The following is a 27,694-nucleotide window of genomic DNA, read 5'->3' as shown; positions in this document are numbered from 1 at the left end:
TTTTCAGGTGTTCCCAGAAAAGCATACTTTTTTTTTTAACCTAAAGGTTGGTGTTTGATGAAACTGTTGTAGTCTCTAGAACACCACTATACGTTCTCTCTCAATTTTCCTCTGACTTCTGCGATCACAGGAACCATAACCAGTGCATCTATGCTAGTGCCTAGCACAGCCTCAGGAGTTTGGTAGGCACTTATAAAATATTTCTTGCATGAATGACTTAAATAAAAATTCTCTGCCATTAGGGCTTCTCTAGGGACAGTAGATGGCATTTTCTGTCTGTGTGATTATAGTGGGCAAAATACTTTTGTCATGGAAAATCAGTAGGAGAATCAGACATAGCATGTCCTTTCCTTTCCCCTTCCCTTCCCTTCCTTTTTTCCTTTCCTTTCCTTCCCTTCCCTTTTTCCTTTCCTCCCCTCCCCTCCCCTCCCCTCCCGTGACAGAGTTTTGCTCTTGTTGTCCAGCTGGAGTGCAATGGCACGACCTCGGCTCACTACAACCTTCACCTCCCAGGTTCAAGAGATTCTCCTGCCTCAACCTCCAGAGTAGCTGGGATTACAGATGCCCTCCACCACCCTGGCAAATTTTTATTTTTATTTTTAGTAGAGATGAAGTTTTACCATGTTGGTCAGGCTGGTCTTGAACTCCTGATCTCCAGTGATCCACCCACCTCTGCCTCTCAGAGCGCTGGGATTACAGACCTGAGCCACCCAGCCTGTGTGTTCTTTCTTAGAAGTCTTCATCACTCAGTTCCTCTGAATCACCTGACATTTGCATCTTTAGTCACTCACTTTTTCTTTACTGTTCTCAGTCCTTGTCAGGCCCCTGCTCTAAGCCCAGTGAATGTGTGGGTTTGTATTTCACTAGTGTTCGCCAGGCCCAGGGCTCTGTTTTGTCTTCCTGGGGACTCTGTGCACACCTGCCTCTCTGTATACACAACACAGAGGACCACTCTCCGTTGGTCACTGCTGGATCACTCCTCTGTCTCCCTCTTGGACTGTTAGCTCCCTGAAGCAGGGGTTTGGTCTCTTTTCTAAGCCTGGTATCTAATGTTGTGTTTCACCCATTGTGGGCTTGTGTGGAAGTTTACAGACTGAAAACATGAGTTAAAGAAATGAATGAAGAAAATGAATGTATCGGTAGTTAGATTATCTTTTTTTTTTAAATCAACTTTTAATGATATATATTTAAGATATACAACACGATGTTACAGAATACCTGGAGATACTTTATCATCTAATAGCCATCATCTCACATAGTAACCCATTTCTGTTTTGGCAAGAGCAGCTAAAATCTACTCATTTAGCATGGAATCCATATCAGTACCCTTTTTCTTTTTTCCCCGACCTCCCATCTACGGTACAGTTTTATTACTGCTGATCCTCGTGTTGTACCTTAGTTTGCTAGATTTGTTGGCAGAATTAGATTGTTGCTGAGCACTTGTTTTCAGACAGTGGCTGGAAGCGTGAGAGCACAGGGGTCGGGGCACAGGGTTGCGGTGATCAGCCTGTCAGTAAGCCCTGTCATCTGGCCTGACTGCTATGGATATGGTACCCTACTAAGACATTCCTCAGTGCCAGGTGAGGACCTCAAAAATAAAATAAAAATGAGGTTTATATAGATGTAGCACTAAAAGTGAGATGCCTGGATTGCCAAAAGCCTTCAGGCATTGGGTTTGAAATGAACTAGATCAGTTCTAGTAGTTAGATAAAAAATTCAAAAGGCCTTTATTTTATTCATTTATTTTGAGATAGGATCTCGCTCTGTCACCCAAGCTGGAGTGGAGTGGCACGATCTCAGCTCACTGTAGCCTCGACCTCCCAGGCTCAAGCAATCCTCCCATCTCAGCCTCCCAAATAGCTAGGACTACAGGCATGCATCACCACACTCGGCTGATTTTTAACCTTTTTGTAGACATGAGATCTCACTATGTTGTACATCCTGGTTTCAAACTCCTGAGCTCAGGCAACCCCCCTGCTTTAGTAGCCCAAGGTGCTGGGATTACAGATGTGGGCCACTGCACCTGGCTGAAAGGCCTTTAATATGTAGCCCATTTCTCATGGCTTTGCATCCTCCAAAGCTGCTCTCCATAGTGTTGCTGTGATGTGAGGAACTTCAGGTCCAAGGCTTAAAGGTGAATGGAAAATGCAGGGGATCAGATAAGACAAGCGTTAAATAGTATATCTAATAACATGGTTTTCAGAATACATAATTGTACAATTTTAAAGCAATGAATAATTATACATTTTAAATAAAAAGAATACATGTGGCAGCAAGTGAAAATAGTACCAAGAGTATAAGATAGTGTGCCTGGATCTCCCCACAAACCACCTCTTAATCATCAGTGTAGTTACCACGTAAACCTGTGTGCTGCACTTATACCTCAACTCCGTGATAAATCACTTTTAAATGGTATCAATGGTCTGCCATCCACTATATTAAATGAATTTAGCTATTTACACTCCTCCCTCTCTTCTTACCAATATTTTATAATAAAATTATTTTTAGTTCTTTTGTTGGTAAGCGCTATAATCTTATGAATCTCCTGGAGTTTCCATTTTTTGGAATTCATGTGGGTTCCCTTGTGTCTCTTGATGTCCCTGTGCTGTGAGGTGAGGATGTTAATGCCCTCACTACACCTTCCCTCTCCTGTTCCAGATCTTACATTTCCCAGCTCCTCTTTTACTTTTTCACTACCATGGAAGTATATTTGTATCCATATTTTGTCCTGCAGGGAGTGATCCTAAAGGGAAAAATGAAATCTGAAAGACATTAAGTGACTTGAGTAAAGTTTCTTAGCTGGTTGACGTTACAGCTGGGGCCGAAACCTGGGGCATTTCACTCCCCTTTTAGTAGGCTTTCTGCAGATAAACTCAGTGATTCACTCATCTAATGTTTATTGAGTGCTCATTTTCCTCCAGGCACTAGGTCCCAGTAATATAAAAATAATAAGTGGTCTCAAATTGCATGCTTTATAATCAAGGAAGAAAGACAGATATGTAAACAAATAACTAGGTTTCAATGCAATAATGTGCAAAGGGAGGTGCTATCTGATTTTTTTCTTTATATTCCACAGGTCAGATTAGAATAACTGCTATAACTATGAAAAGTGGCAGCTTTGATGTGTTGAGGAAACAGTGTTTTACTCAGGCCACTTGTGCATATTTAAAAAATAAGTAAGACTTGGCTGATATGCTTCCAGGAAAGTAATTTAAGTGGTCTGTTTCAAGATTAAACATGAAAGCAGATTTAAAAAATAATGTGTAATTATAAATGATATGTTTTATGCTCAGCATATTTTTATGTAAAAAGAACATCAAAATATTCTTCAGTTGTCCTTATGGGGTTGTTTAGTGTTTTGACTTAAAGTCTAAGGTTTATGCGTTTGTCGTACATTCTTTTTATGGTGACTTGTGAACCTTTCTTTTTCCTTTCCTCAGATTTTCATCACCGTGAATTGCTTGAGTACAGATTTCTCTTCCCAAAAAGGGGTGAAAGGACTGCCTTTGATGATTCAGATTGACACATACAGTTATAACAATCGTAGCAATAAACCCATTCATAGAGCTTATTGCCAGATCAAGGTCTTCTGCGACAAAGTGAGTAAAGATGACAGTCTTTTTTTATAAAGATATCTTTGCTATTAGACATTACTTTTAATGGCATTTCTCCCTTGTCACCTTCACTTGTCCAGTGGTGTCAAAATAGTTACTTAACCCATCACAGTGGGAGTGGTAATCTTTATTCTCGGTTCCTACTACATATCTAGGAAGTCTTCAGTCAATGGTATTTTTTTTTTTTCAGTTCATCATTTTTATCACTAACTTAACGACTGACTGGCTGTTTCTTAGTCAGCTCAGGCTGCCATACCAAAAAACCATAGACTGGGTGGCTTAAACAACTGAAATGTATTCCTCAAAGTTCTAGAGGCTGGAAAGTCCAAGGTCAAGTCATCAGCTAATTTGGATCCTGGTGAGGGCTCTCTTCCTGGCTTGCAGACAGCTGCCTTCTCACTGTGTCCTCACATGGCATAGAGAGAGCATGTGCACAGCTCTCTGGTGTCTCTCTTCCTAAGGACACTGATTTTACCATAAATACTCTATCCTCATGACCTCATCTAAACCCAATTACCTCCCCAATATTTCACCCCCAAATACCATTACATTGGGAATTTAGGGTCCAACTTATTAACTTTGGGGGCACACAAACTTTATAATACATTGTACTGTAAGTTTGATCCAATTAGATAGCTCAAATAACAGATTAATACTCTTTACTGGGTGGAGACCCTGTCCCAGAGCATATTGGTACATCTGCTTTATGGGTTAAATGGGACCTTATCTAGGACTTTTTGGAATGGAAATAGCACTTATAAAATAAGTTCATTAGTCCATATGCACTTAGTAAACATGTACTTTGAATCTCCCTGAATGCCACCCCAAAAGAGTAAAAAAATCTGCAAAGCAAAACTTAAAACCCCAAGATTAGGTGACAAGAGATCTTCACAAATCCCAAATATGAATAGGACCAAGCATCAACAGTTTCAAAACCTGTGTGATATCAGCATTTGTGAGGGAAAGTAATGGGGCCACTTGATAGCCAAATAACAGAAAACCTACAAAATTGAAAATTGTCCAAAATACTCACTGGAAAGTGAAGTGGGTGTCTCAGGATGGCAGGTGAGACTCAGGTGGGAGGGAACAGATCTAGTGGATTTGCATTTGCTGGTGAGTGCAGGGGACTGAGCACTGAAATGTTATGAGCTCTATGAACTCTGAGAAGTTAGAAACCAAAGTTGCTTTCTAAGGCAAAACCCTGCTCTGGAAACAAAAAAGTGCTCAGAGTAAAGTCCAAGCTGAGTTGGAAAAAAAGCGGTGACAAGGAAGGAGGGGGTCAAAATAAAAGTGAAGGTGAAGATGGGACGAAGTACAGAGTAGGCAGAGCTCAGAAAAATCTGACTATTTGTGCATCGCTGTTTGAACACAGCAGATGGGAAGCCTGGGAGCATGAAGCTAGAGGAAATCCTGGCTCACTCATTTCACTTGAAAATGACCAACAGAAAAGAAAAAGCAATTAAATCCTAAAGAATGTTTCATGAGAAAAGAGATTAAGATCAGACTGACTTCCCTATGAATAATGAATGCCTATCAAAAAGGCCTACAAAACAAGTGAAAACTGTAGCCTGATATTTCAAAATAAGCTAAATGAAATTAAAGAAATAATGAAAGTTTGAAGATCAACACGAATCACAATTTGAAAAATTCAGCTTGAGATGTGTAGAAAAAATAGAATGACTTGAAAGGAGATGAGATGGAACTCGTGGAATTTAGAAATAAAGGATTAAAATATATTAGAAATAAAAAACTATGCTAGAAGCAGTACAGAGCAAATAAATCTAAAAGATAATACTTTAAGAAAACAAGCTGGAAAACAACAAAATGTTTTAAATCAGAGGAAATGAAGAAAGAGGTGTGAGATAAAATACAGATATAGATGAAAGGTAAAGAAGATGTGATATAGGCCAGGTGCATGGCTCACACCTGTAATCCCGGCACTTTGGGAGGCCAAGGTGGAAGAATCACATGAGTCCAGGAGTTTGAGGCCAGCTTAGGCAACAAAGCAAGACCCTCATCTCTACAGAAAAGTGTAAACATTACCCAAGTTCAGTGATGCTTGTCTGTAGTCCTAGGTACCCAGGAGGCTGAGGCAGGATGATTTTTGAGTCCAGGAGTTTGAGGTTGCAGTGAACTATGCTCTAGCCTGGGTGACAGAGTGAGACCCTATCTTTAAAAAAAGAATTCAGCATACATATAATAAATCTTTGAGAAAAAAAAGTGGGAGGGTGGAATAATAAAAATACATATGCTTTATGCATTTAAATACATATGCTCTAAGGAAAACTTTAAACAGAAAATGTATGTATTTAAACAGCCCACCACCCACTTGGGAAAATTGATCCAGTATAACCAATACCAAATAGTTAAGTTATTGGACTTTTGAAAAAAGAAAATAATATAATTTGGGCATCTCAGTAAATAAAATAAATATTAAATTACTTATAAGGCAAATTTGATTATCAAACTTTTAAACAGCAATACCTTGTCAGAAGACAATGTTATTTAAGGTAACGAAGTAAAGAAAATATGAGCCAAGAAGTTTATACGCAGCCAAATTGACTTTGAAGCATAAAGAGAAACACAGGCACAACAAAATAAAATAACAAACTCCCTGAATCCGAGAATATTTCTTCTTAGAGACTCCAGTGGTGAATAAACTTTAGACAAGCAATATTACTGTAAAGACACTGATAAAATGACTGGTGGTGAGCATTCAGGATCTGTTTGCCTGTAGATCTCATTCCTAATGATGGCAGAGTGTGACAGTATATTCTGATAAGGTAGACATTGTACAATTATTTTAAAATTGGGAAGGATAGAAAGGAGGGTATATAAAAAATAAAGTAAGTTGACTAACCGCTTATAGATATTCATTGTAAATGAAAGGATACTACTTCATATCAGATGCTGGGGAGAGAGAGGAAGGGAGAGATGATATTAGCAGCCAGTTCACTATTGCCCATCACTCTTTTTTAAAAATTATTTTTCCATAAGTTACTGGGGTACAGGTAGTGTTTGGTTACATAAGTAAGTTCTTTAGTGGTGATTTGTGAGGTTCTGGTGTGCCCATCACCTGAGCAGTACACACTGTACCATATGTGTAGTCTTTTATCCCTTGCCCCCCTCCCACTTTTCCCCAGAATCCCCCGAAGTCCACTGTATCATTCTTATGCCTTTGCGTCCTCATAGCTTAGCTCCCACATATCAGTGAGAACATGTGATGTTTGGTTTTCCATTCCTGAGTTGCGTCACTTAGAACAATAATCTCCAGTCGTATCCAGGTCACTGCAGATGCTGTTAATTCAGCCCATCACTCTTAAAGGTGCTGCAGTCAGTTGTATTAAAGGTCTATATGCTGTTAACATTCCTGAGACTTCTGGTTTAGCAATAACAGAGCATTGAGAGAAGTAGGCTCCAGTGAGCAGACAGCAGTGGCAGGAGGAAGCAGAGATGGGCCATGACAATTTCAGTTAATGCCAATCATCCAGCTATCACAGCAGCACAACAATCAATAGGACAGTTTCCATGACACTGGTAGGACAATAGAACAGTACACAGTAGGACAGTTCACAGTAGGAAAATTCACAATACACAGTACACAGTAGGACAGTTCATAGTACACAGTAGGACAGTGCACCGTAAGACAGTTCACAGTACATAGTAGGACAGCTCATGCACAGTACACAGTAGGACAGTTCACAGTAGGAAAATTCACAATACACAGTACACAGTAGGACAGTTCATAGTATACAGTAGGACAGTGCACCGTAAGACAGTTCACAGTACATAGTAGGACAGCTCATGCACAGTACACAGTAGGACAGTTCACAGTAGGAAAATTCACAATACACAGTACACAGTAGGACAGTTCACAGTAGGAAAATTCACAATACACAGTACACAGTAGGACAGCTTATAGTACACAGTAGGACAGTGCACCGTAAGACAGTTCACAGTACATAGTAGGACAGCTCATAGTACACAGTAGGACAGAGCACAGTACACAGTAGGACAGTATACAGTAAGCACACAGCAGGATAGTTCACAGTAGGACAGTTCACAATACATAGTACACAGTAGGACAGTATACAGTAGGACAGTTTAGGACAGTACACAGTATATAGTACGACAGTTCACAGTACACAGTACACAGTAGGACAGTACACAATAGAACAGTTCACAGTACATAGTAGGACAGTTTCCATGACACAACAATCAGTAGGACAGTTTCCAGGACAGCAGGGAGGTTTCTGTGACAATTTCTAGAAGCCTGTTAAATCAATAGACTTAGTTGTGTAGAAATGGTGAAATATCAAAGGTACAGACAGCATGAGTAATTTCCCCAGAGACACACAGGGAGAATGCAGAGGAGTTAGATGCAAATCTAGGCCTGATTTCAAACTCATTCTTCTGGAATTGATAAATAACTTTATACAAAAAATACTGAAATGACAACTGGCAATTCAAAATCTCAACAAAGAGCCAAAGTAGCCTTTAAAAACAAAACAAAACAAAACAAATCAGCTTCTATCTTTAATTCAGCAATATTAAATATTAAGAAACATTTTCAAACAATGTATAAGAGATATTTTAAAAGCATAAATAACAAAGCATTTAAATAATTTGAATTCCCTTACTTTATTTCAGATATTCCAGGGGAGATTGTAGAATCCCCCTCTATGAATCCCCTTCTTAGAAATAAAGAACAAAGTCAGAGATGAGGAGAAAGAGGGGGAAGAATTAGAGGAATCTGGCAATCCATTCGTTTTCACTTTGGCAGTTGGAATTAAAAGTGAGAGAAAGGGTTAAGGATTCTCCTAAAATTATTCTATGTTATAGTGTTATTGCAATAAGTAATAAGAAAAAGAAAGAATAAAAGCCTGCAGATGCATGGAGAATGTTCTATTGTTGTTCACCCATGTCCTAGAATGAGAGGGACTCTAAGATGCTAAGAGGGCAAATAAAATTATTGATTGATTATACCTTTTGTTTGAAAATATTTTTATACATTTTCATTCAGTTATTTTAATCTCTAAAAGGGAGAGGCCTAAAAAGAGGATTATATGGGTTTTTCCAAAGCAGTTTTTTCCTGAAGTCATGCTAAGAGGGTAATCTGTGACAAGGAAATAAACGGTTGGGAGAACCACTTATTTGTGTGAACATGTTTGTAAATACGCATGAAAAATGGGAAGACTATGTGAACAAACAACTTGCCAATCAGAAAGTAGGTGGCATTTCTAATAGCTCCTGTTTTACCTATCAGTCTAGTAAATTTCAGGACTAAATAAAAGAAAGTGGTTGGAGAATGCTGGGTACATGGTAATAAGCATTTATTCCAAGTCAGTGGTGGTGTCCAGAAGTTCTGGCAGGTAGTCACACATCATGATGTTAAGGTTAGGGGGCGGGGGGTGGTGTCAGGAAACTCGTAAGGAAGAAATCTCATGGGTCCTGCAGGGTAGATTCATCGTAATTACTGTCAATTTCTTTAACAAACTAGACCCCAAATCTTTTGCTGTAATTTGTCATCATATTTGCAGCTTTAATTTCAAAATCCAGGTAAAACTAATTCCTGAGAGATTAAAAAAAGAAAAGTTTAATATTTGTACCTTTCAAATGGATGTGTAAATACAAATGCCCAATTTGAATTATCCCTTCAGGCAAAAGAGCTGAGAGCTATTCCATTTTAAAACCATAAATTTTCTCATCACAGTCTACAGTTTTCAAAGATGGAATTCTGCACTATTTACAGCTCTCCAGCTTGACTTCTAATTGATACACCTGTGAGACTACAGATGAAAATAAAGAAAGGGTTTCCCTAACCATTCTTGGTATTAAGATACTTCTACTAGGATGTATGTCTTAATACATTTTAAAAATTCAGGATCTGTTTATATAGCTGTATAGATACCTATGTGTGTATCTTTATGCTAACATTAAATACTTTTGCAATCTTTCGTGAAGATTTTGTATTACTGCAAACGATAGCTACATATTATGGAAAAACTGAGAAATAAAGCCACATTTTCTTAAAATAAATGTAAGACGAACAACTTAAGTGTTAAATAAAAAACAAAGACAGCCATCACCTCTCAAGTGGCAGCAAAAATGATCACAATATAGGCAGGAATTTTTCAGATGTATTTTCCAAATTTAACACTCTATAGTGAATATTTACATGGAGGGAACTATTTTCAAATGATAAATTTGGTATTTGTAGCGAATTATACTCTTCTGGAAGAAGTCGACTTTAATAAGAATAGAAGGAATATTTTCTAAAAGCCTTAGGTCACAAAGAATCATATAAGAGGTGGCATATTTGGAAGGTCTTGCTCAAGGGATGTTTTCTCCACCTTCACTGAATGTATTGAAGCTTCCCGGGGTCACTGTGAAATCGGAAGCTTTATTCTAGAAATAAGAATTGTGGTTCTCAAGAGTAGATACTATCAAAATCGTTTTGTCATGCTGATAGCTGGGCATTCTGGGCAGTAAATTTCTTTTGCAGAAGGGCCACCATCTGCTTTATAGATACTCTATGTTTTATGTTAATCCCTTGGGTTTGGCATATAAAAGAATGCCTGAAAAATAATAAGCAAGTGATTTTTCTAAAAATCTACATTGAACATACAGGCTAACTTCATTTTATTGTGCTTTGCTTTATTATGCTTCACTTCATGTCTCTGTGTCACATTGTTGATTCTCAACAGTTCAAACATTTTCATCGTTATTATGTCTGTCATGGTAATTTGTGATCAGTGACCATTGGTGATACTATTGCAAGTGTTTTTGAGCACCCCCAACTCCACTCACGTAAGATGGTGAACTTCATTGATCAGTGTTGTGTACTGTTCCGATTGTTCCAAGAGAGACTTGGGAAAACCACTTATTAGTGTGAACATGTTTGTAAATATGCATAAAAACTGAGAAGCCCTTCACCAGTCTCTCGCCCTCTCTACCTTTAGTCTTCCTATTGCCTGAGACACAACAATATGAAACCAAGCCAATTAATAAAACTGCAATGGCCCCTGAGTGTTCAAGTGAAAGGAAGGTTGCATCTCTCTCACTTTAATCAAAAGCTAGAAATGATTAAGTTTAGGGAGGAAGGCACGTCAAAAGCTGACACAGACCAAGAGCTGGGCCTCTTGTAACACTTAGCCAAGTTGTGAATGCAAAGGAAAAGTGCTTAAAGGAAATGAAAAGTGCTACTCCAGTGAACACACAAATGATAAGCAAGTAAAATAGCCCTATTGCTGTTGTGGAGAAAGTTGCGGATAGAAGATTAAACCAGCCGCAACATTCCCTTAGGCCAAAGACTAATCCAGAGCACGGCCCTAACTCTTTTCAACTCTATGAAGGCTGAGAGAGATGAGGAAACTGCAGACGAAAAGTTTGAAGCTAGCAGAGATCACTTCATGAGATTCAGGCAAAGAGATCATCTCCGTAACATAAATGTGCAAGATTAAACAGCAAGTGCTGATGTACAAGCTGCAGCAGTTATGCAGAGGATGTAACTAAGATGGTTGATGAAGGTGGCTATGCTAAACAACAGATTTTCATAGTGGAAGAAACCGTCTCCTATTGGGCATTGTCACCGAGGACTTTCATAGCTAGAGACAAGTCAATTCCTGACTTGGAAGCTTCAAAGGAGAGGATGACTTTCTGTTAGGGGTTAATGCAGCTGCTGTCTTTAAGTTGAGGTCAGTGTTCATTTACCATTTCAAAAATCCTAGGTTCCTTAAGAATCTTGCTGTATCTAGTCTGCTTGTGCTTTGTAAAACAACAAAGCCTGGATGACAGCTGATGTGTTTTCAGTGGGCTTAATTTTAAGCCCACTGTTGAGACCTACTGCTCAGGAAAAAAAAAGATCTCTTCTAATTGACAGCTCCGGTTAGATGTACAAAAAGATTAGTCTTGTTTTCATGCCTGTGAACACAGCAACGTCCATTCTGCAGCTCATGGATCAAGGAGTAATTTTGATTTTCCAGTCTTATTATTTAAGAAATATGTTTGATAAGGCTGTTGCTGCTGTAGATGGTGATTCCTCTGATGGATCTGGGCAAAAGAAATTGAAAGCTTTTTGGAAAGAATTCCCCATTTCAGATGCCATTAAAAACATTCACGATTCATGTGGGAGGAGGTAAAAATATTCACATTAACAAGAGTTTGGAAGAAGTTGATTCCAGCCACATGGATGACTTTGAGGTGTTCAATACTTCAGTAGAGGAAGTAACTGCAGATGTGATGGAAATAGCAAGACTAGAACTGGAAGTGGAGCCTAAAGATGTGATTGAATTGCTGCAGTCTCATATGAAAACTTGAACATATGTGGAGTTGCATCTTACAGATGAGCAAAAAAGTGAGACAGAGTCTACTACTGGTGAACAGCCCATGAACATTGTTGGAATGATAACAAAGAATTTAGAATATTACATAAACTTAGTTGATAAAGCAGCAGCAGGGCTTTGGAGGATTGGTTCTGATTTGGAAAGAAGTCTTACTGTGGGCAAAGTGCTATCAAACAGCATCACATGTTACAGAGAAATCTTTCCTGAAAGGAAGAGTTGATTGATGCATCAAACTTCATTTTTGTCTTATTGTAAGAAATTCCTATATCACCCCAGCCTTCAGCAACCCTCACCCTGATGAATCAGCAGCTATCAACATCGAGATAAGACCATCTATTAGCAAAAGTATTACAATTTGCTAAAGCCTCAGTGTGTCTTTTCTTAAGTATTTTTTAAAAATATATACGTTTTTTAGACATAATGCTATTGCACACTTGATATAGTATAGTGCAAATATAACCTCTCTATGCACTGGGAAACAAAATGTGTGACTCTTTATTTCAATGTTTGGTTTATTATGGGGGTCTGGAACTGAACCCACAGTATCTCTGAGGTATGCCTGTATATAAATCTTGAAACAGATTCATTCTTATCCCCTTCCTCATAAATAGCACAAAATAAAACATTAACTCAGAAATCAAATTCTTTGACCCAACTTGGGGTGCTTCTTCAGGCAGCTGTGATTTATACAGGTTAACAAATATCTAAATTTTATTTAGATTAAATGTTACATCATACAGGGCTCCAAACACATAGAAAAATGCCTTTCATGGACCCAATAAAAAATAGTTTATCTTACAGACTCTACTATTTTGAAGAGCCCATTTACTCTCATCTTTCACATCCAGTTGAAGATTGTATCTGCGCATTTAACACTTCATTTTTTGAAAACATGTTTTCTAGCACAGAAACTGTGCAAAACCTTTATACATCATGAAGAGACTTCCCAAGCAGATTGTTTTATATTTTATGCCCCACTTGCTGTGAGTTTCCATGATCTACGAGTGTCAATGACAATTCAAAATTTCAAATGAAGCACTATAAAATTACCCCCTTTGGTAGTAAGTAAAATAATGATCCCATTTGGTAGTTTTTAAAATATAAAAATGTATATTTAAATTATCTGGTTAAAATGTGAAGCTATTTCAATTCCATTATGTAAAGCTCTTAGAAATTCCCTGGCACAGAGTTAGCTGTTATTACTCATTCTCTAAAAATTAGTTTGAAAGCCATAAACCCTCACTTCTGTGGAACTTTCATTGACCACAAATTCTCATTGTGTCATGGCATCATATTGGCCAGAACTGGGAATCTGCTTTTCTACAAAAGCCCATTTGATAAGCAAAAAATATGTCTCATTGTTTTATATAAGTCAAACCATTTGTGTGTCTTTTTCTGTGAATTGCCTATTTCATGACTCTTGTCCATTTTTCTTTTAGTATGTTAGCTGTTTTTAAAATTTGAATCATTATTTATATGTTAAGGATTTGACATTTTATTTGTTATTTTATTGCAAGTATTTTCACCAACTTGTCCTTTGTCTCTTAATTGATTTGCATACAGAAGGATTACATTTTTATATTGTTAAATCTTACCTGTTTTATACATGATGATGTGGGGACAATTTCTGAAGGGTGAAAGGTTGCTGACTGGTCTGTGCATTGCTGCTCCCTAAATATGCCACCACAATGGGCAAGAACTGCAAATGTGAATCTGAAACTTAGGGAAGGAGTTTAGGTTGGAGATGTGGATCAGAGTGTCACCTGCCTAATGCCTTGTGAAAACAAAGATGCAGATTAACTTTTCCATGGCAAGAGTGGAAATAAAGCAAGGTAAAGCAAGGTAAAGGACCCCATGCTGGAATGTCTGTATTTGGGGGACAAGGAGAATAAAATGAGTTAGCAGAGCTTGTACAGAGAAATAAGCCAAGAGATAAGATAGAGCATCATCATAGGCAATGAAGTAAAGAGATACAAGGTGATGGTCAATTGGTTAAGTAGGATGCGATTTGGCAATTTAGCAAGAGGAACCCATGAAAAAGCCAAGCTGGAAAACCAGAGGAGCAAAAAGGAGTTGAATAGACTAAACATTTTTGTTTGGTTGAATGAGCACCATCTCTAAGAACATATGGAAATATTGAAACCAAAACAAAAATTATACTTATGTGTACAAAGTGGTCCTACATCTTGTGTGGTTTCCTGATGGCTTCTTTCATTTCCACCACTATAATAATTTTTTGTAGTTTAAAAGGAAAGCAAAGGAAACCTTTTATAGGGAATTCACATTTAAAGCCCTCTTCATGCCTAGGAATACATTTAATCGGTCAGTGCTTCATCTTCTGTCATTTTATTATAATCACTAAAGTTACTTAATGGGTTTCACTGGGTCAGGGCACTGGGCTGATTCTTTCCATATGGATTCTAAACTGAATTTCTTTAAATAGGAAAGATACCAAAAAAGGAGAGAAAATCCAGGAGAGGCAGGATCCCTCACGGGTCACAAATGTGGTATAGACTTATGAGTGGTCGTGGCTTTCAGGGCCAAAGCTCAACCTTGCCAGAGGAATGGAAATGGGGCTGCCTGGTTTCCTCCACTGCTGTATTGTTTCATATCCTCATGACTTGTGTGTGACATGACTTTTGCATGCTCTGCTAATATGCCTGGCATTGTCTATTTGTTTTTTCTTTTTTCCTATCAGGGAGCAGAAAGAAAAATCCGAGATGAAGAGAGAAAGCAGAACAGGAAGAAAGGGAAAGGCCAGACTTCCCAAACTCAATGCAACAGCTGTGAGTTTCACTGAGACTAATGTTGCTTTCTACAGGGTAGACTCAATGCGGGCTGTGTCCACTGGGGGAATCGGTGGAAGACGTGGGTTGCTGATATAGCTACATACATACAAGGCATGGCTTGCTTTCCCCTGGCCGTGGAGACAGGTGATTGATTACCCCTGTGAAAAGCAAATAGAATCACATGAGCACAGTGTGTTTGAGCTAGGAAGGACTTTGTAATAACATGGAGACCAACATCCTCCTCCTGCAGACAGGAATCTTGGGTGCATAAAGGGAGAGAAGGGTGTGAGGGACCCCATGCTTCACCTCAGGAGTGTTCAGTTGAAGTCCACGCTCCTGTCGGTTTTGCTGGGAATGGGGTAGTGGGGGATGCTAAAGTGTATTCATGTCTGTGGTATTCAGAAAGCTTCAGAGGAGAATATCATGGACTTTAAGACTAGGACCTAGAGTTGAGAGTTCTTAGTCATCCATTACTCTGTCATTTATGAGTTTTGTGATCCCATCCAGCCTCTGATGGGAAGTTGGCCGCCATCCCTTTACAGAAGAAGAGTGACATCACCTACTTCAAAACCATGCCTGATCTCCACTCCCAGCCAGTTCTCTTCATACCTGATGTTCACTTTGCAAACCTGCAGAGGACCGGACAGGTATGACCTACCAGCTAATGTCCACCTCCCATCCATCCACAGGGCAGGTAGGGCCTTAGAAAAGAAGCAGACAGTGTTGACCTCAAAAATAACTTACCTTCCATTTACTAGAGAACAAGTCACTGTCATTCCCTCTAGTAAATGCATTTTTATGGAAAGGAATGTCTCAGGAGAGGAAACTAAGTCGGAGAGGAGAGTAAGCTGATATTAGTGAAGTCTTGACAAAGAGTGGAAGACGAAGAAAGTAAGAAGGCTGATAACCTGTTGTGTTCTGACAGCTTTGTGGTGGCTGGGATTATCCTGATGCAATAGAGCTCCACCTAATGTTGGGAAATTGAACTGCACCTAAAACTTCATAAAGTTGCCCAAGGGGAAAGTCTCAGCTTAAATAAAACTCCATCAACAAATTTTCACTTAGTAAATAAAGAGTTCCCATTTAATAGGTAAATCATTTCACATCAAAAGAAAAATAAGGTTGTAGACAATATCCCTTTAAAACATTTCCACTCTTCTAGTTATATCTACAGGTGAAACGAAAGATCCCAAACTGACATAAATGTCCAATAATTAACTCATTACGGTAGCAAGTTGATGGAATATTATGCGGTCACTAAAATTTTAATTATGGAAACTACATAGCAACGTGGGACCTCGTTATGATAATGTTCAGTGGGAAGAAAATGTAGAATAGCAATTTGTGTTTATATTATCATCCCAAATATATAACTGAATTTGAAAGGAGCAAGAAAAATTGCAACCCTTTTTACAGGGTTATGAGATATGGCTGATTTTTCTTTTTAGTATTATTTCTGTTATGTGATAAATAAAAATTATATGAAAGAAGAAAAAATAATTATTTCCTTAGCATTAGCCAGAATTATTTTTTACCAAACCAATTGGGTTTTAATGAATTTTTGTATCCATTACTTTTCTTGTAAACCCAAAGTCCTTTAAGGAAACATCTGTTTTGAGATATAAAGGCATACTGACACATTTAAGTTTTTCTTCCATTCTAAGCATGCAAACACTCATTTGAATTGACCTTAGCATTAAAAGAAATCACTATTGGTTTTACTTTCTTTTTTGCATGTATTTTGTCCCCAGTATTCAGTGTGTTCTTTCATTATATTCATGAGACAAAGCAGTTCTACGACCACAGCTTTTTTGTTGTTATTCATGACCCGACATGGGAATAAAATGCCTATAGTTGTTTCTTAAAACACAATGGCTGGGTGTGGTATAATCCCAGCACTTTGGGAGGCGGAGGTGGGTGAATCAAGGTCAGGAGATAGAGACCATCCAGGCCAACATAGTGAAACCCTGTCTCTACTATAAGTACAAAAATTAGCTGGGTGTGGTGGCGCATGCCTGTAGTCCCAACTACTTGGGAGTCTGAGGCAGGAGAATCGCTTGAACCTGGAAAGCGGAGGTTATAGTGAGCCGAGATCATGCCACTACACTCCAACCTGGCGACAGAGCAAGATTCCATCTCACAAGCAAAGCAAACAAACAAAAAAACATTAAAAGCCAATTTAACATTTTCATCCTGTCTTACTCGATGGATAAGAACAAGGACACAAAGTAGGGAGAAAGAATTTTGTAATTTATCAAGATAAGCATGCCAGCACTTATTTATTATTTTTTAATTCCCAAGACCATGGTGGTGATTTGTGTCTGCACTGTCTGTGCCCCATGGGATATTATGGAGCTAGGTTTGCACACCTTCCAGAAGGGATAATTGAGTTAAATTGTTCTTATTGTTTGGTTTATTGTCATGACTCTGGCTTCAGTTCCATGTCAAAGCTGACAACCTGACCAGTTCTTTTGGCAAGATTTCTCCAAAATATACAAAGTGTAAATTAATCTTAAGAGGAAAAGTGGCCCTATCTGGCTGCTCCTGACTGTCAGTCCACTGACCTGTCTTGTCCCCTGAATGTCATGAGCCTGGGTGTCATGAGCCCAGCTGTCAGCCTGAGGTGGAATCAGAAGGAAAGTGCAGACTTTACAATCTGTTGGTTTCAGCAGTTGCCAGGCAGCCCAATCAGTGCCCCCCTGTGTATCCTGCTTGTATATCCCCCCTGTATATCCTGCTTGTATATCCCCCCTGTATATCTGTAGGCCTTCCTCAGAGCTCTCTGGCTTCTTCCATGGCCTTGGATTTGGAGATGAGGGGTCAGTGAAGGAGCCTGCTCTGAGCTTCTGGAAACAAAGGAACACCCTCAACTGTCTCTAGAATAACCTGTGACTATGCTGTGGTCGATCAGCTAACTTAGCTGAAGGAAAGGAGCTTGGACAGTGGCTGGCTAGGGACTTTAAGACTGCGTTTTCTCAAAAAAAGATAGATGCCTGGGAGATCCTTCCAGAAACAGGAGGGAAGAGGCAGTGCCATGGCCTTAGATTTGGGGATGGGGCAGAGACTGGCCAACTTTGACCTGTAAAACAAGAGCTCTCAGTGGCAGGTCAAAGGATATGACTGGTTTCCCTTAAGGGGATAGAAAGATAAAGGGGAGCAAGAGAGACTCAAGGACTGGTGTGTATCTCAGAAACCACTGCGGTCCTGAGACTTGCTAAAATCAGCTGCATTGCAGCTGTGCCCAACTGCAGGGCCAGCAGTCCTGCAGTTCTCATGGCCAGTGAGGCACCTGCGAGCTATACGAAAACTACAGGGCAGCCGACCTTGTTCACTCAAGGACATGACTTGGGGAATGGGTTTTTTCACTGTCAGTCCACATGCCCCCCTAACTTTCCTGTTATCTTATTGATTCACATATGGATTGAAATATTTTTCAGATACTTATCGAAACTAATATGAAGGAATAAATCCAATATGCAGGCTCTGTGGAGCCCTTCAGTTTTACTCACCTGATATTGAGTCCCTGATATTTAGGCTATTTATTTCTGGATGCTTTTAAAGGTCACGTGATTGCATGACGTTGGGAAAAACTGGTGGGATGCAGAGGCATCATCGTTTTAGATAATATCTACTTTGCAGGCATCAGCCTTCCCCAAAGGAGGCTTGTCCCCAAGGAGGACTCTTCTCCTCCCTCACATGCTCCAAAAGCATCTCTTGCGCTGTTGTTGTAAACAAACTTCCCCCATCATAGGGGTTCTTGGTAAGGATTTGGATTCCTGAGTTCCATCCTTGATCTTTTGAATTAAAATTACCCAAGTGAGTTCCAGGAATTTTTGTTTATGATAAAGTTTCCAGATAGTTTTATACCCTCTAAAGTTTGGAAAACATGCTCTAAAAATTAAGTTAGGGCAATGGACCCAACAGCTGACAAGGAAGAAATCGTCAGTCCTTATGGGTTAGGAGGAGAAATGACAAAGAAGAGACAGCGATAGGGACAGTGAAGTACAGGCCATTCAGGAGGGTGGGAAGACACCTAAGAGAAGGCTGCTTCCATCTTTGAGGCACCAACCAACTTGGCAGAGGGCAGGAGTCAGGCCAGACAGATGCACTATGTCACGTTTAAAGAAAGCAGTAAAACACAAGCCAACATGGGGAACTTTTTCAAAACAATCCAGTTGTGTGGCTGGTGGAATGCCCCCAGCCTCCTTCACTTCGGTAGGTTACTCCATATTTGTGAAATTAGGCAGTCCTATTCCTAGTACATCTCAATGACAGATGCTCTGAATGCCATGCTGAGACGAGGTGGGGAGAAAAAACTTACCGCCATTGTTTTCGGTTTAAGAAGAAACTAAGTATACAGTACAATACTAGCCATTAAAAAATTAAGAGGAAAAATTCCTGTAGAAATCTGAGCTAATGACTAGAATGACTCATTCTCAGAGTCCCAAGTAACCAGTCTTGTTTTATAACCAGGTCTAGGTTTGCAGCATCCCAGGAACTGCCAAGAGCCTTTGAGAAGGTTTGTGGGGAGGTTGTTCGTCTAGGCATAGCTGTTTCTCTCCAAGGCTGGGGCAGGGATAGTGACTAGATGTACTAGCATCAGAGGCTACTTTTGAGTTAATATGCAAATGTGTGATCCTAACTCAGGTATTATTCTTCACCCAAACACAACAGTCTTGACACACACACAGATAAAGCTGAAAGAAGGCCCACAATTAATGTTTACAAATAATGGGGCTATGAGGACATACATACATAGCAGATACCCTCTGGATTTCTCCCATGGTTCTATAAAGTAATAGGAATGCTTTGTAATTTCTTTAATCTGATTCTGCCTTCTGCCATGCCAACTCCCTAGTCTGTCTTTGGAGATCTTCCTTCTGGCCAGGAACACCTTCCAGAGCTAAATGACCTTTCCCGGCCTGAAGACTGTTGACTCCTAAATTTCTTTGGTTCCAGGATGCCAGGATAACCTGGGTCCCTTTGGGGAGTAAGTAGACAGGCCTAGTTACTGTCATGCTGCTCTCTTACCCCACTCTCCATCCCCCACATGGTCCACAGGCAAGTCGACTCCAGACACTGCACTACATGGGAGCAGGAAAAGGACCCACCCTACAAAGCCAGAGCCTTTGTAAACAGTGGATTTTAGATCCCACCAAAATGTCTCCTTAATGTCAAGAATAAGATTTGGCTTAATGCCAGAGTTAATCTAACCAGACCGACTTTAGCTAGAAATAATCAGATTTCCAATTGTATTTCACTAAAATCTAAACATTAACCCCACGGAGATTATAAGGAGGTTAAAAATGCATTTCCTTAGAAATACACACACACACACACAACAAAGTATCCTTTAAAAAGTTAGTATTTGCCTTTTTGAGAAACAGTTCATGCCTTAGGCCAGTCTGTGCCTCAGGTGGTATTTTTCCATTTCGTGTCTCTGACCTACAGTAAAGCCTGTTGTTTTGTTCCACAGGTGTATTACAACACAGATGATGAACGAGAAGGGTAAGACGCTCAGTTCTTTCATTTCAACACCTCAAGTCAGTGGTAATGGCACTTCCAGCACGGGGTAACTCTAGGTAGGAAGTAAAACTGTCCTCTCCCCTCAGGGCTCAGAGCTGAGCGATGCTTGATTCTGGGGACCATCTGGGAGGTAGGCTGGGGGCTGGAGGAATGAATAGCTTTGTACTTTCAGGACTCTTTCCCCACCTGCTCCTGCTTACGACCCACCTCTTTGAATAACTAGCCGTTTTTCTAAGGGCCTCATCTCTTCCATTCCATCCTTTCATTAATAATCCAGTTGCTGAAATCTTCTTGATCGTCCTTTTTACCAATTGTTCAGCCCCAACACAAGATCAAGTTGAGCTTGAGGCAAGAGTCAAAGATGACAGCCTACCCTGCTTCCAGTACTGCCTGGGCTGCACGCACAAATCTCAAAGTCTCTCCCTGAGAAGTTAGCCTGGCAGGTGAGGCAGGTTTGAAGACCAATTGGACTGAGAACCTTTTCAACTATAAACAAGAGACAGTCACAGAAACTCTCAATTCCTCCACATCATGTCTGCATAAGAGTGATGGGAGATGTTCTCCATCTTTGCCTAAGATACACACCTGAATGTGGTTCTGCAGGCTTTTAGGAGGAGCCAGGTCTTCAAAGTGCTTTCTATTCACTAACTCATTTTGTAGACTCAGAATTTTTGGGCCAAAAAGAAACCTTAAGGTCATTTAGCTGACCTCTTCTTGCAGATGATGGTAACAGCTATACCACCTCTTTGATGAGCAGCCAGCATGTTCTACTTGAAAATTCCCAGTGATGGAGAGTTCACTGGGTGTGAGATAGCTCATGACACTGTTGGACAATTCCAGTTCCTAGGGAGTTATTTTGTCTGTTGAGCAGATGTCTGCGTTCTTTTGACTTCTACCCATTGGCCTTAGTTGTGCTCTCTGGGTAAGTCTCGTCTTCCCATGTCATTCAAACATCACCTTCCTCCCTACAACTGTTCTTGGTAAAATATAGTTTTACTTCTCAACATCTTAATTTCTCTCCAACTTATACTACTAAATTTGTTAGTAGTCTCCTTAAAATTGGCTGTGTCAGAATAAATATATGTTCTGAACCACACCAGTTGCAGGTTATATTGGGAGATTCCTTCTTAGGACCTGGATGCTATTTTATACGCAAAGTAATCTAGAACTAGCTGCATTTTCAAGAGCTACCTTATGTTCTTGGTTACATTACATATGTGTCACTAAAATCTTTAGATCTTTTCTCTTCAAACTACAATCAAACCAGGGCTTTCCTATTCTTAAATAATTAATGTATTTACTTGCAAAACATTTCATGCTTGGCTAAATGGAGCAGATATTGCTGAGTTTATTCCTAGAGCAGAGGTTGGCAAACTATAGCCACAGGACGAAATTGGGGCCGCTGCCTATTTTAGTATAGTCTGCAAGCTACAAATGGTTTTCACATTTTTCAATGTTTGAAAAGAATTCAAAAGGAGAATAATATTGCTTGGCATGTGAAAATTAAATAAAAGCCAAGTGTCCTTAAGTAAAGTGCTCCTGGAACACAGCTGTGTCAATTCATTTATGTATTCTCTGCGGCCCCTTTGCTGAGTAGTGACAACAGAGACCGTATGGCCTGCAAAGTCTAAATGTTTATTGCCTGCCCCTTTATGGAAAATGTTTGCCACCTTCTACCCTAAAAGGTAGAAAATCTCAAAGGAGTCAAATGATGCCCTGGCTAGTTAGGAGCAGAACCTCATCCAGGATTTAACCTCTAAATTCTGAGTTCTAAATTTTCTAAATATTAATTAGACTGTTCTTTCTATCTTGGCACATAGATAATATATTCCCAGTGGTTGGAATGAACAGAAATGACTAACACTGTCAATTCTAATCAGTAATTCCCACATTTAATGAGGCACAATGTGGTGTCCCAGAAACAACATTGACTCTGAGCTCAGGAAGCCCAAGATCTCCTCCTGGGCTGCTGCTGACCAGTGTGAAGCCTTGGGCCAGCTCCTTGATCTCTGGGCTTTGGTTTCCTTAATTGACATTGAGGATCTTGCATACGATCTTGAAGATTCCATCTACCACTAGCATGCTATTGTTCTCGTGGGAAAACTTAGTTTTATGACTGAGAAGGACCTGAGATCCTGAATGTGCCTTGATAGGCAGGCCTCAGTTGTAAATCTGTCTCACCTCAAACCATCCTTCCTTGCAAGCTGAGTGCAGTTAGATGGCCATTGACCTACTTGCAGCTCCATTGGTTTGGCTTCTCCGTGTTGGCTCACCCTGTGTTATTTTATAACCATGACACCCAAGGCCTGCATCGTTTGCTCTTACACATCTAACTAGAGTTTGACTGAGCAATATGAACAGTGTCAGAGTCTGAGTATTAAGACATGGTAGGTGTGTGGGTACTGTGGTGTACAAAAGTGATAATTAACGTTACTGGATACCTTGGCTAGGTACTGTGCTAAGTGCTTTATGCATGATATCATTGAATTCTCCCAGATTTCCCATTACTCCCATTTTATAATGAGGAAACAGGCTTCAAAAGATTAGGAGGCCTTTTCAAAGACACACAGCTGATAAGTGATGGAGGCAGGATTTAAACCTGGGTCTCGCTGCATTTCCCATCACTGGCTTTTAGCCATGATGCCCTGTTGTCTAGCCCTCTTAATTCTCGACCTGTGGCTACAAAGCAGGTATTGAGAGACAGGCCCTCACTGAGATAGCTTTCTAGCCTTGACAAAGGCACATCCTTTGTTCATTCTGTGGAATGTAGGACCCAGATTGTACAAGTCCAGATGCGTGTATCTGGCAGAGCGGACCAGATCTGAGGCCACCATATGTGGTCACCTAGTCCTAAGGAGTGCCGGTTGGCAACTGTATAACTTTCATCAGGCCTACTCATTGGCCATGTTCTTACCTCTTACTGACACATGGATAAATACTCACATTAATGTTCAAGTATGCAAATGAGCGCTTAAAAGCATCACTCACACAATGACCAGACTGAGGATATAACACAAGAGCCTGTCTCCTGGCAACCCCACAATCATGCAGATTTGTTGACTTCTCTCTATGACTGGTCTGGTGGGCAGGGGAGACAGCAGTTATAGACACGCAGTCTTTTGGACGGCAGTTCTCAACAGCAGGTCTCTTGCTGCACAATCGAATCACCTGGAGTGTTAAAAAATATCGTGCCAGTCAGCCACAATTAGAATCTAGTTTTGATCTTGAATCTTAACTTAAAATAACAATCTTTTAGAGCCTCAGTTTTCTCATCTAAAAATAGCAGGATAATAATACCCCACTGCTAGCGTTATTATAAGCATTAATATATAAAATGTCCTAACACATGGAATTTGATTTTTTTAAAAATCATAGCTATTGTTATTGTTAAGATTCCTATTCAGGCCGGGCGTGGTGGCTCATGCCTGTAATCCCAGCACTTTGGGAGGCTGAGGCGGGTGGATCACCAAGTCAAGAGATTAAGACCATCCTGGTCAACATGGTGAAACCCCATCTCTACAAAAAAAAAAAAAAAAAGGATTTCTATTCAGACCATGAAAAAAATGATACTTAATTGAGAAACAGAAGAGAGGGAGATAGAGATGAAAAGAAAGAATAAGCCAAACAGAAATAATTTTCTGTAGAGGATGGTCCCTTAATGTGAAATTTATGGATGTCTCTTATAGAGAAAGAGGGGCAGGCTTTAATCGCCCCTGAAATAATATGCAAGTTGATATGCAAATAGCATGCACCCCTCCAGGTTGGTCTCACACCATTCAGAGAGTTGGCTTCACTCATAAGGCTCTGAGTGTCTGCAGCAGAAGCCCTGCCTCTCCTGCAGGATAGAGGTCCTGTTGACACTGCCAGACCAAACCATGAGTTTGACCAAAGCGTTGTTGAGAATAGAACAAGATCCTGCTCATCTTCCATGGAAGCACACATTTTGGCTAGAATTTGTTGCCTTTGGGGAAGTCAGAAATTATTAACCAGTCAACAGTGAGTGCATTTAATCAACATGATGTTAAATCTAAAAAGTCATCACTCTGTGTTTATTATCAGTTTTTGTGGGATTACAAAATAAAATTTTTCTAGAGTCCTGTACTATTTCTCTTAAAGGAACGATTTTCCACAGAATCAAGTGCTTTTCTTTAATAAGGTTGTCAGAGATGCCAAGCAAATCATGAAATGTGGGAGGTGATGTGTTACGCATTACCAAATATACCTGAATATAAAGTGATTAAGAATATTGGGCAATTTCCGCAGTTTCCCAAGAAGAAAATGAAAACATAAAGTTTTGGGGCCAACCTGAATAGGTACATCTTTATAGCCAAAAGAGTCAATGACTTGCTGATACTTGCTCTGTTAATTTAATTACACATACATTTAAAGAAAAACAGACTATATAATTTAGAAATAGCTATCATATTTTATGAAACACACTTATTGAAATTCTTCATAATTCCTCTTCAACATCAGGTCCTTTCTCATCACCGAAGTTACTTTTTACCTGAAATATTATATGTGGACCTGTTTTTACCATCTGTTTTTCCTTTGGTCGTGTTTATTGTCTGCTTGATAAATATTGATTCAATGGTGAACAATGTATATAAAAATTATGGAGCTTATATATAATGATATTCCTTTCTTATCAAGGCCATACTGCCTCAGTGGGTGCTCATCCCCATAAATGAGTCAGAGACAGAGCTGACACACACCTGGGTTGCAGGTGTATTAGCCTCAGGCTACCTCTGGCTCATCCTAGGTTGTAGTTATGAGGGACTCACTATAGGCCTTTTTTTTTTTTGGTGGGGGGCCTGATACCTAATTGCTGATTCCGCAGGATAGTGAAACTGCCAAAACCTCTTCAGTGATTTTTCAAGGGCTTTTGCAAAACTTCTGTTGTCCCATGCATCTTAAGAACTTGGCAAATACCTTAACAGTAATACTACAGAGTATCTGGCTCACTTCTCTGTACCTCCCTTCTCTCTGGAAGTTTGACGTAAATTCTGGGTACCTTTGTAATCCTAAGCCCCAGTTCTTGTTTCTCAAATGCTATGAGATTGTCAAAAGCTATGAAAGCGTCCTTGCTCTTAGGTCTGAGCCTCTGGCGGGCTTATCATTCACTACGCCCCACCAGGGATTGGCAAATGCTTTGAGAGGAGAAGTGGTCACTGATGATCAGCTCACCTCTCTGCAGTTCTCGCCGAGATTTCAGCTCCTCAGGTTCCAGCTCTCTCATCAGCAGTTCTCCAATGAGATTTAAATCTCCAATGAGATATAAAAAATTTTTGACAGTTTTTCAAGTCATTTTGGCTAGAACATTGCTCTGCCACAAGCAATAACATTTTAGCAGGAAACAGAAATATCTGTATTATCTTTGAAAATGATTCCTCTGGGGCCTACTGACCTTGTTATTTATGACTTGCAATTTTGAGCTCATCTTTCAATAATAGTTACTAAATCTGTGCTGTGTGTGTTTTTTTTTTTTTTTTTTTTTTTTTTTACTGACAGCTCAAATGGTTTTCATTAAATATCCTAAACTAGGATTGATTAAAATCATTTTGGGATAAGTTCTTCCCCAAAGAGTAATTTGTTGAAAATAAATTCATTCAGATCCTACTTTATAATGTGAGAGACTTTGTGCAGATTTGAATAGAAGATGACCTTTTTTCTGAGGATAACATGGGCAAGGGACTTCCATTTAGACAGGGCATTCATGAAAGCAGCATACATAGGCCACAAGCAGAGTTGAGAAATAGGCAAACTACGTCTCTGTGGTGCCTGCAACCCCACTCTGTACTCTTCTTGGGCACCTCCTCAGTAGGCAAACAATGCCTAGTGAAGCTGCGTCTGGCAGGCAGGATGCAACGTTGCCTTTCACAGGAATGGCCAGAGATCCATGCTTCAGACCTGACACCTTCCCACTGTTTTTTCTGATGAAACTTGACACTACCTTCATGTCTTAGGGTCTTGCTCTCCCTGAGTTGACCCTCCAAGGTCATGGCTGAATGTGCTGCTGGGCCTAGAATCATTCTACCTAGTAGCCACCACGTTGCGCTAGGGAGATGGAACTGATGTCAGAGAAAGCACTCTTTTCTTGCTCTCCAATCTTTTTGTGGTACATTTATCCCTCAGAATCTGTGGAAGATTGGCCTTAGGACCTCCCACGGATACCAAAATTCACAGACTGAAAAGTCTCTGGTATAAAATGGCATAGTATTTGCATATGACCGACACACATCCTCCCTTAAATAATCTCTAAATTATTTATAATGCCTAATCCTATGCAAATTTTATGTAAGTAATTGATCTATTGTATTGTTTTGGGACTAAGGATAGGGAAAAAAGTCTGTACATGTCCAGTACAGATGCAAATTTTTTCTGAATATTTCTTATTGTGGTTGGTTGAAGCCATGGATGTGGAAACCACAGATACAGACGGCGAGCTGCAGTTGGACTGGGCACTGGGGAACCTGAAATTTGCTTTTTTCATTTGTTAAATGAGGCGCTCATATCGCCCTTCTTTTCTTGCCTTCTTTGAAAATAAATGAAACAGTTGAATTTGAGCCACGCAAACTTATTCACTCCTACTGAGTTTACAGATTTGAAAGTGTGAAAAAACGTTTTTGAACTCCCAAAAGAAATGTGTTTATCCAAGATGTTATTTTATTGGTAGAGTTTGTCATGGTTCAGAACAGGGTGCTATCAAAAGTCAGCAGAACTGGAAAAATATAAATAAATCTTGCTTGGTGAAAAGGAAAGTCACTAGCTTAGGAACCCTCGCACAGCCTGACGAGTGTCTGGTGATGTTTCAGGCTATTTACCCGTTATTAACCTACTGGTCACTGACTGCCGTGTGAAGGGATTTTTTAATCTTCTAGCCCTGAGGCCATGGTCACCTCTGTAGAGTCACATGGCCTGCTTTTATGACAAGGTAGTGAGAGGGAAGCAGAGGGAACAGTGCCCTAAAACTTTTAATGAGTTAGCACCTTCAGCTGGGACCCGGGTTTTAAGTTTCTCCTCCAGTTGTTTCCATAGTTTGACTTACTAGGGGATAAATTAAGAGGATGCTGATGCTGAAGAGCATTTCTTATGCCCGTCCTCATTATCTCAGGGTTATTGAGTAGCTTTGTCCTGAGGTTGCTCCCTCAAAGATGCCTCTCCGAACAGCCTGTTTCACGTATTATTTGCATTGCCCTCCATCTAACACTTAACACATTGTACCTTTTGTCATCACTGAAGTGGGTAAAATTAGTTCTTGCCACGGCCAGCTCTCCGGTGCTCATAAGACTTCAGTGACTGAGGCGATATGTGCTTTGTAATATCTGATGTCTTATTAAGGACTTCAAAGGACAGATATACCTTCTGGATGTATAGAGAAGGTAAAATAAACTGTTAGACTTATCGAAATGCTTTGGGG

The 27,694-nt window shown here is 39.8% G+C and overlaps 1 protein-coding gene across 4 annotated transcripts in view; it reads left to right on the top strand.

The window, feature by feature from the left end:
• The window catches only part of GRHL2 (grainyhead like transcription factor 2), a 180,347-nt gene that overhangs the window by 126,081 nt on the left and 26,572 nt on the right, over nucleotides 1-27,694 (top strand). For all 4 annotated transcript variants that reach the window (XM_054246362.2, XM_035276693.3, XM_008983395.5 and 1 more), the window contains exons 9-12: nucleotides 3,441-3,599; nucleotides 14,658-14,745; nucleotides 15,256-15,395; nucleotides 20,225-20,256. In XM_054246362.2, the coding sequence (XP_054102337.2) occupies nucleotides 3,441-3,599; nucleotides 14,658-14,745; nucleotides 15,256-15,395; nucleotides 20,225-20,256 (419 nt within the window). The remainder of the gene's footprint in view (nucleotides 1-3,440; nucleotides 3,600-14,657; nucleotides 14,746-15,255; nucleotides 15,396-20,224; nucleotides 20,257-27,694) is intronic.

This window comes from Callithrix jacchus, chromosome 16 (assembly GCF_049354715.1).
Source record: "Callithrix jacchus isolate 240 chromosome 16, calJac240_pri, whole genome shotgun sequence".
In the NCBI taxonomy this organism is placed as follows: domain Eukaryota; kingdom Metazoa; phylum Chordata; class Mammalia; order Primates; family Cebidae; genus Callithrix; species Callithrix jacchus.
The sequence above is the reverse complement of the archived record's forward strand: the minus strand, read 5'-3'. Positions and strand labels throughout refer to the sequence as shown.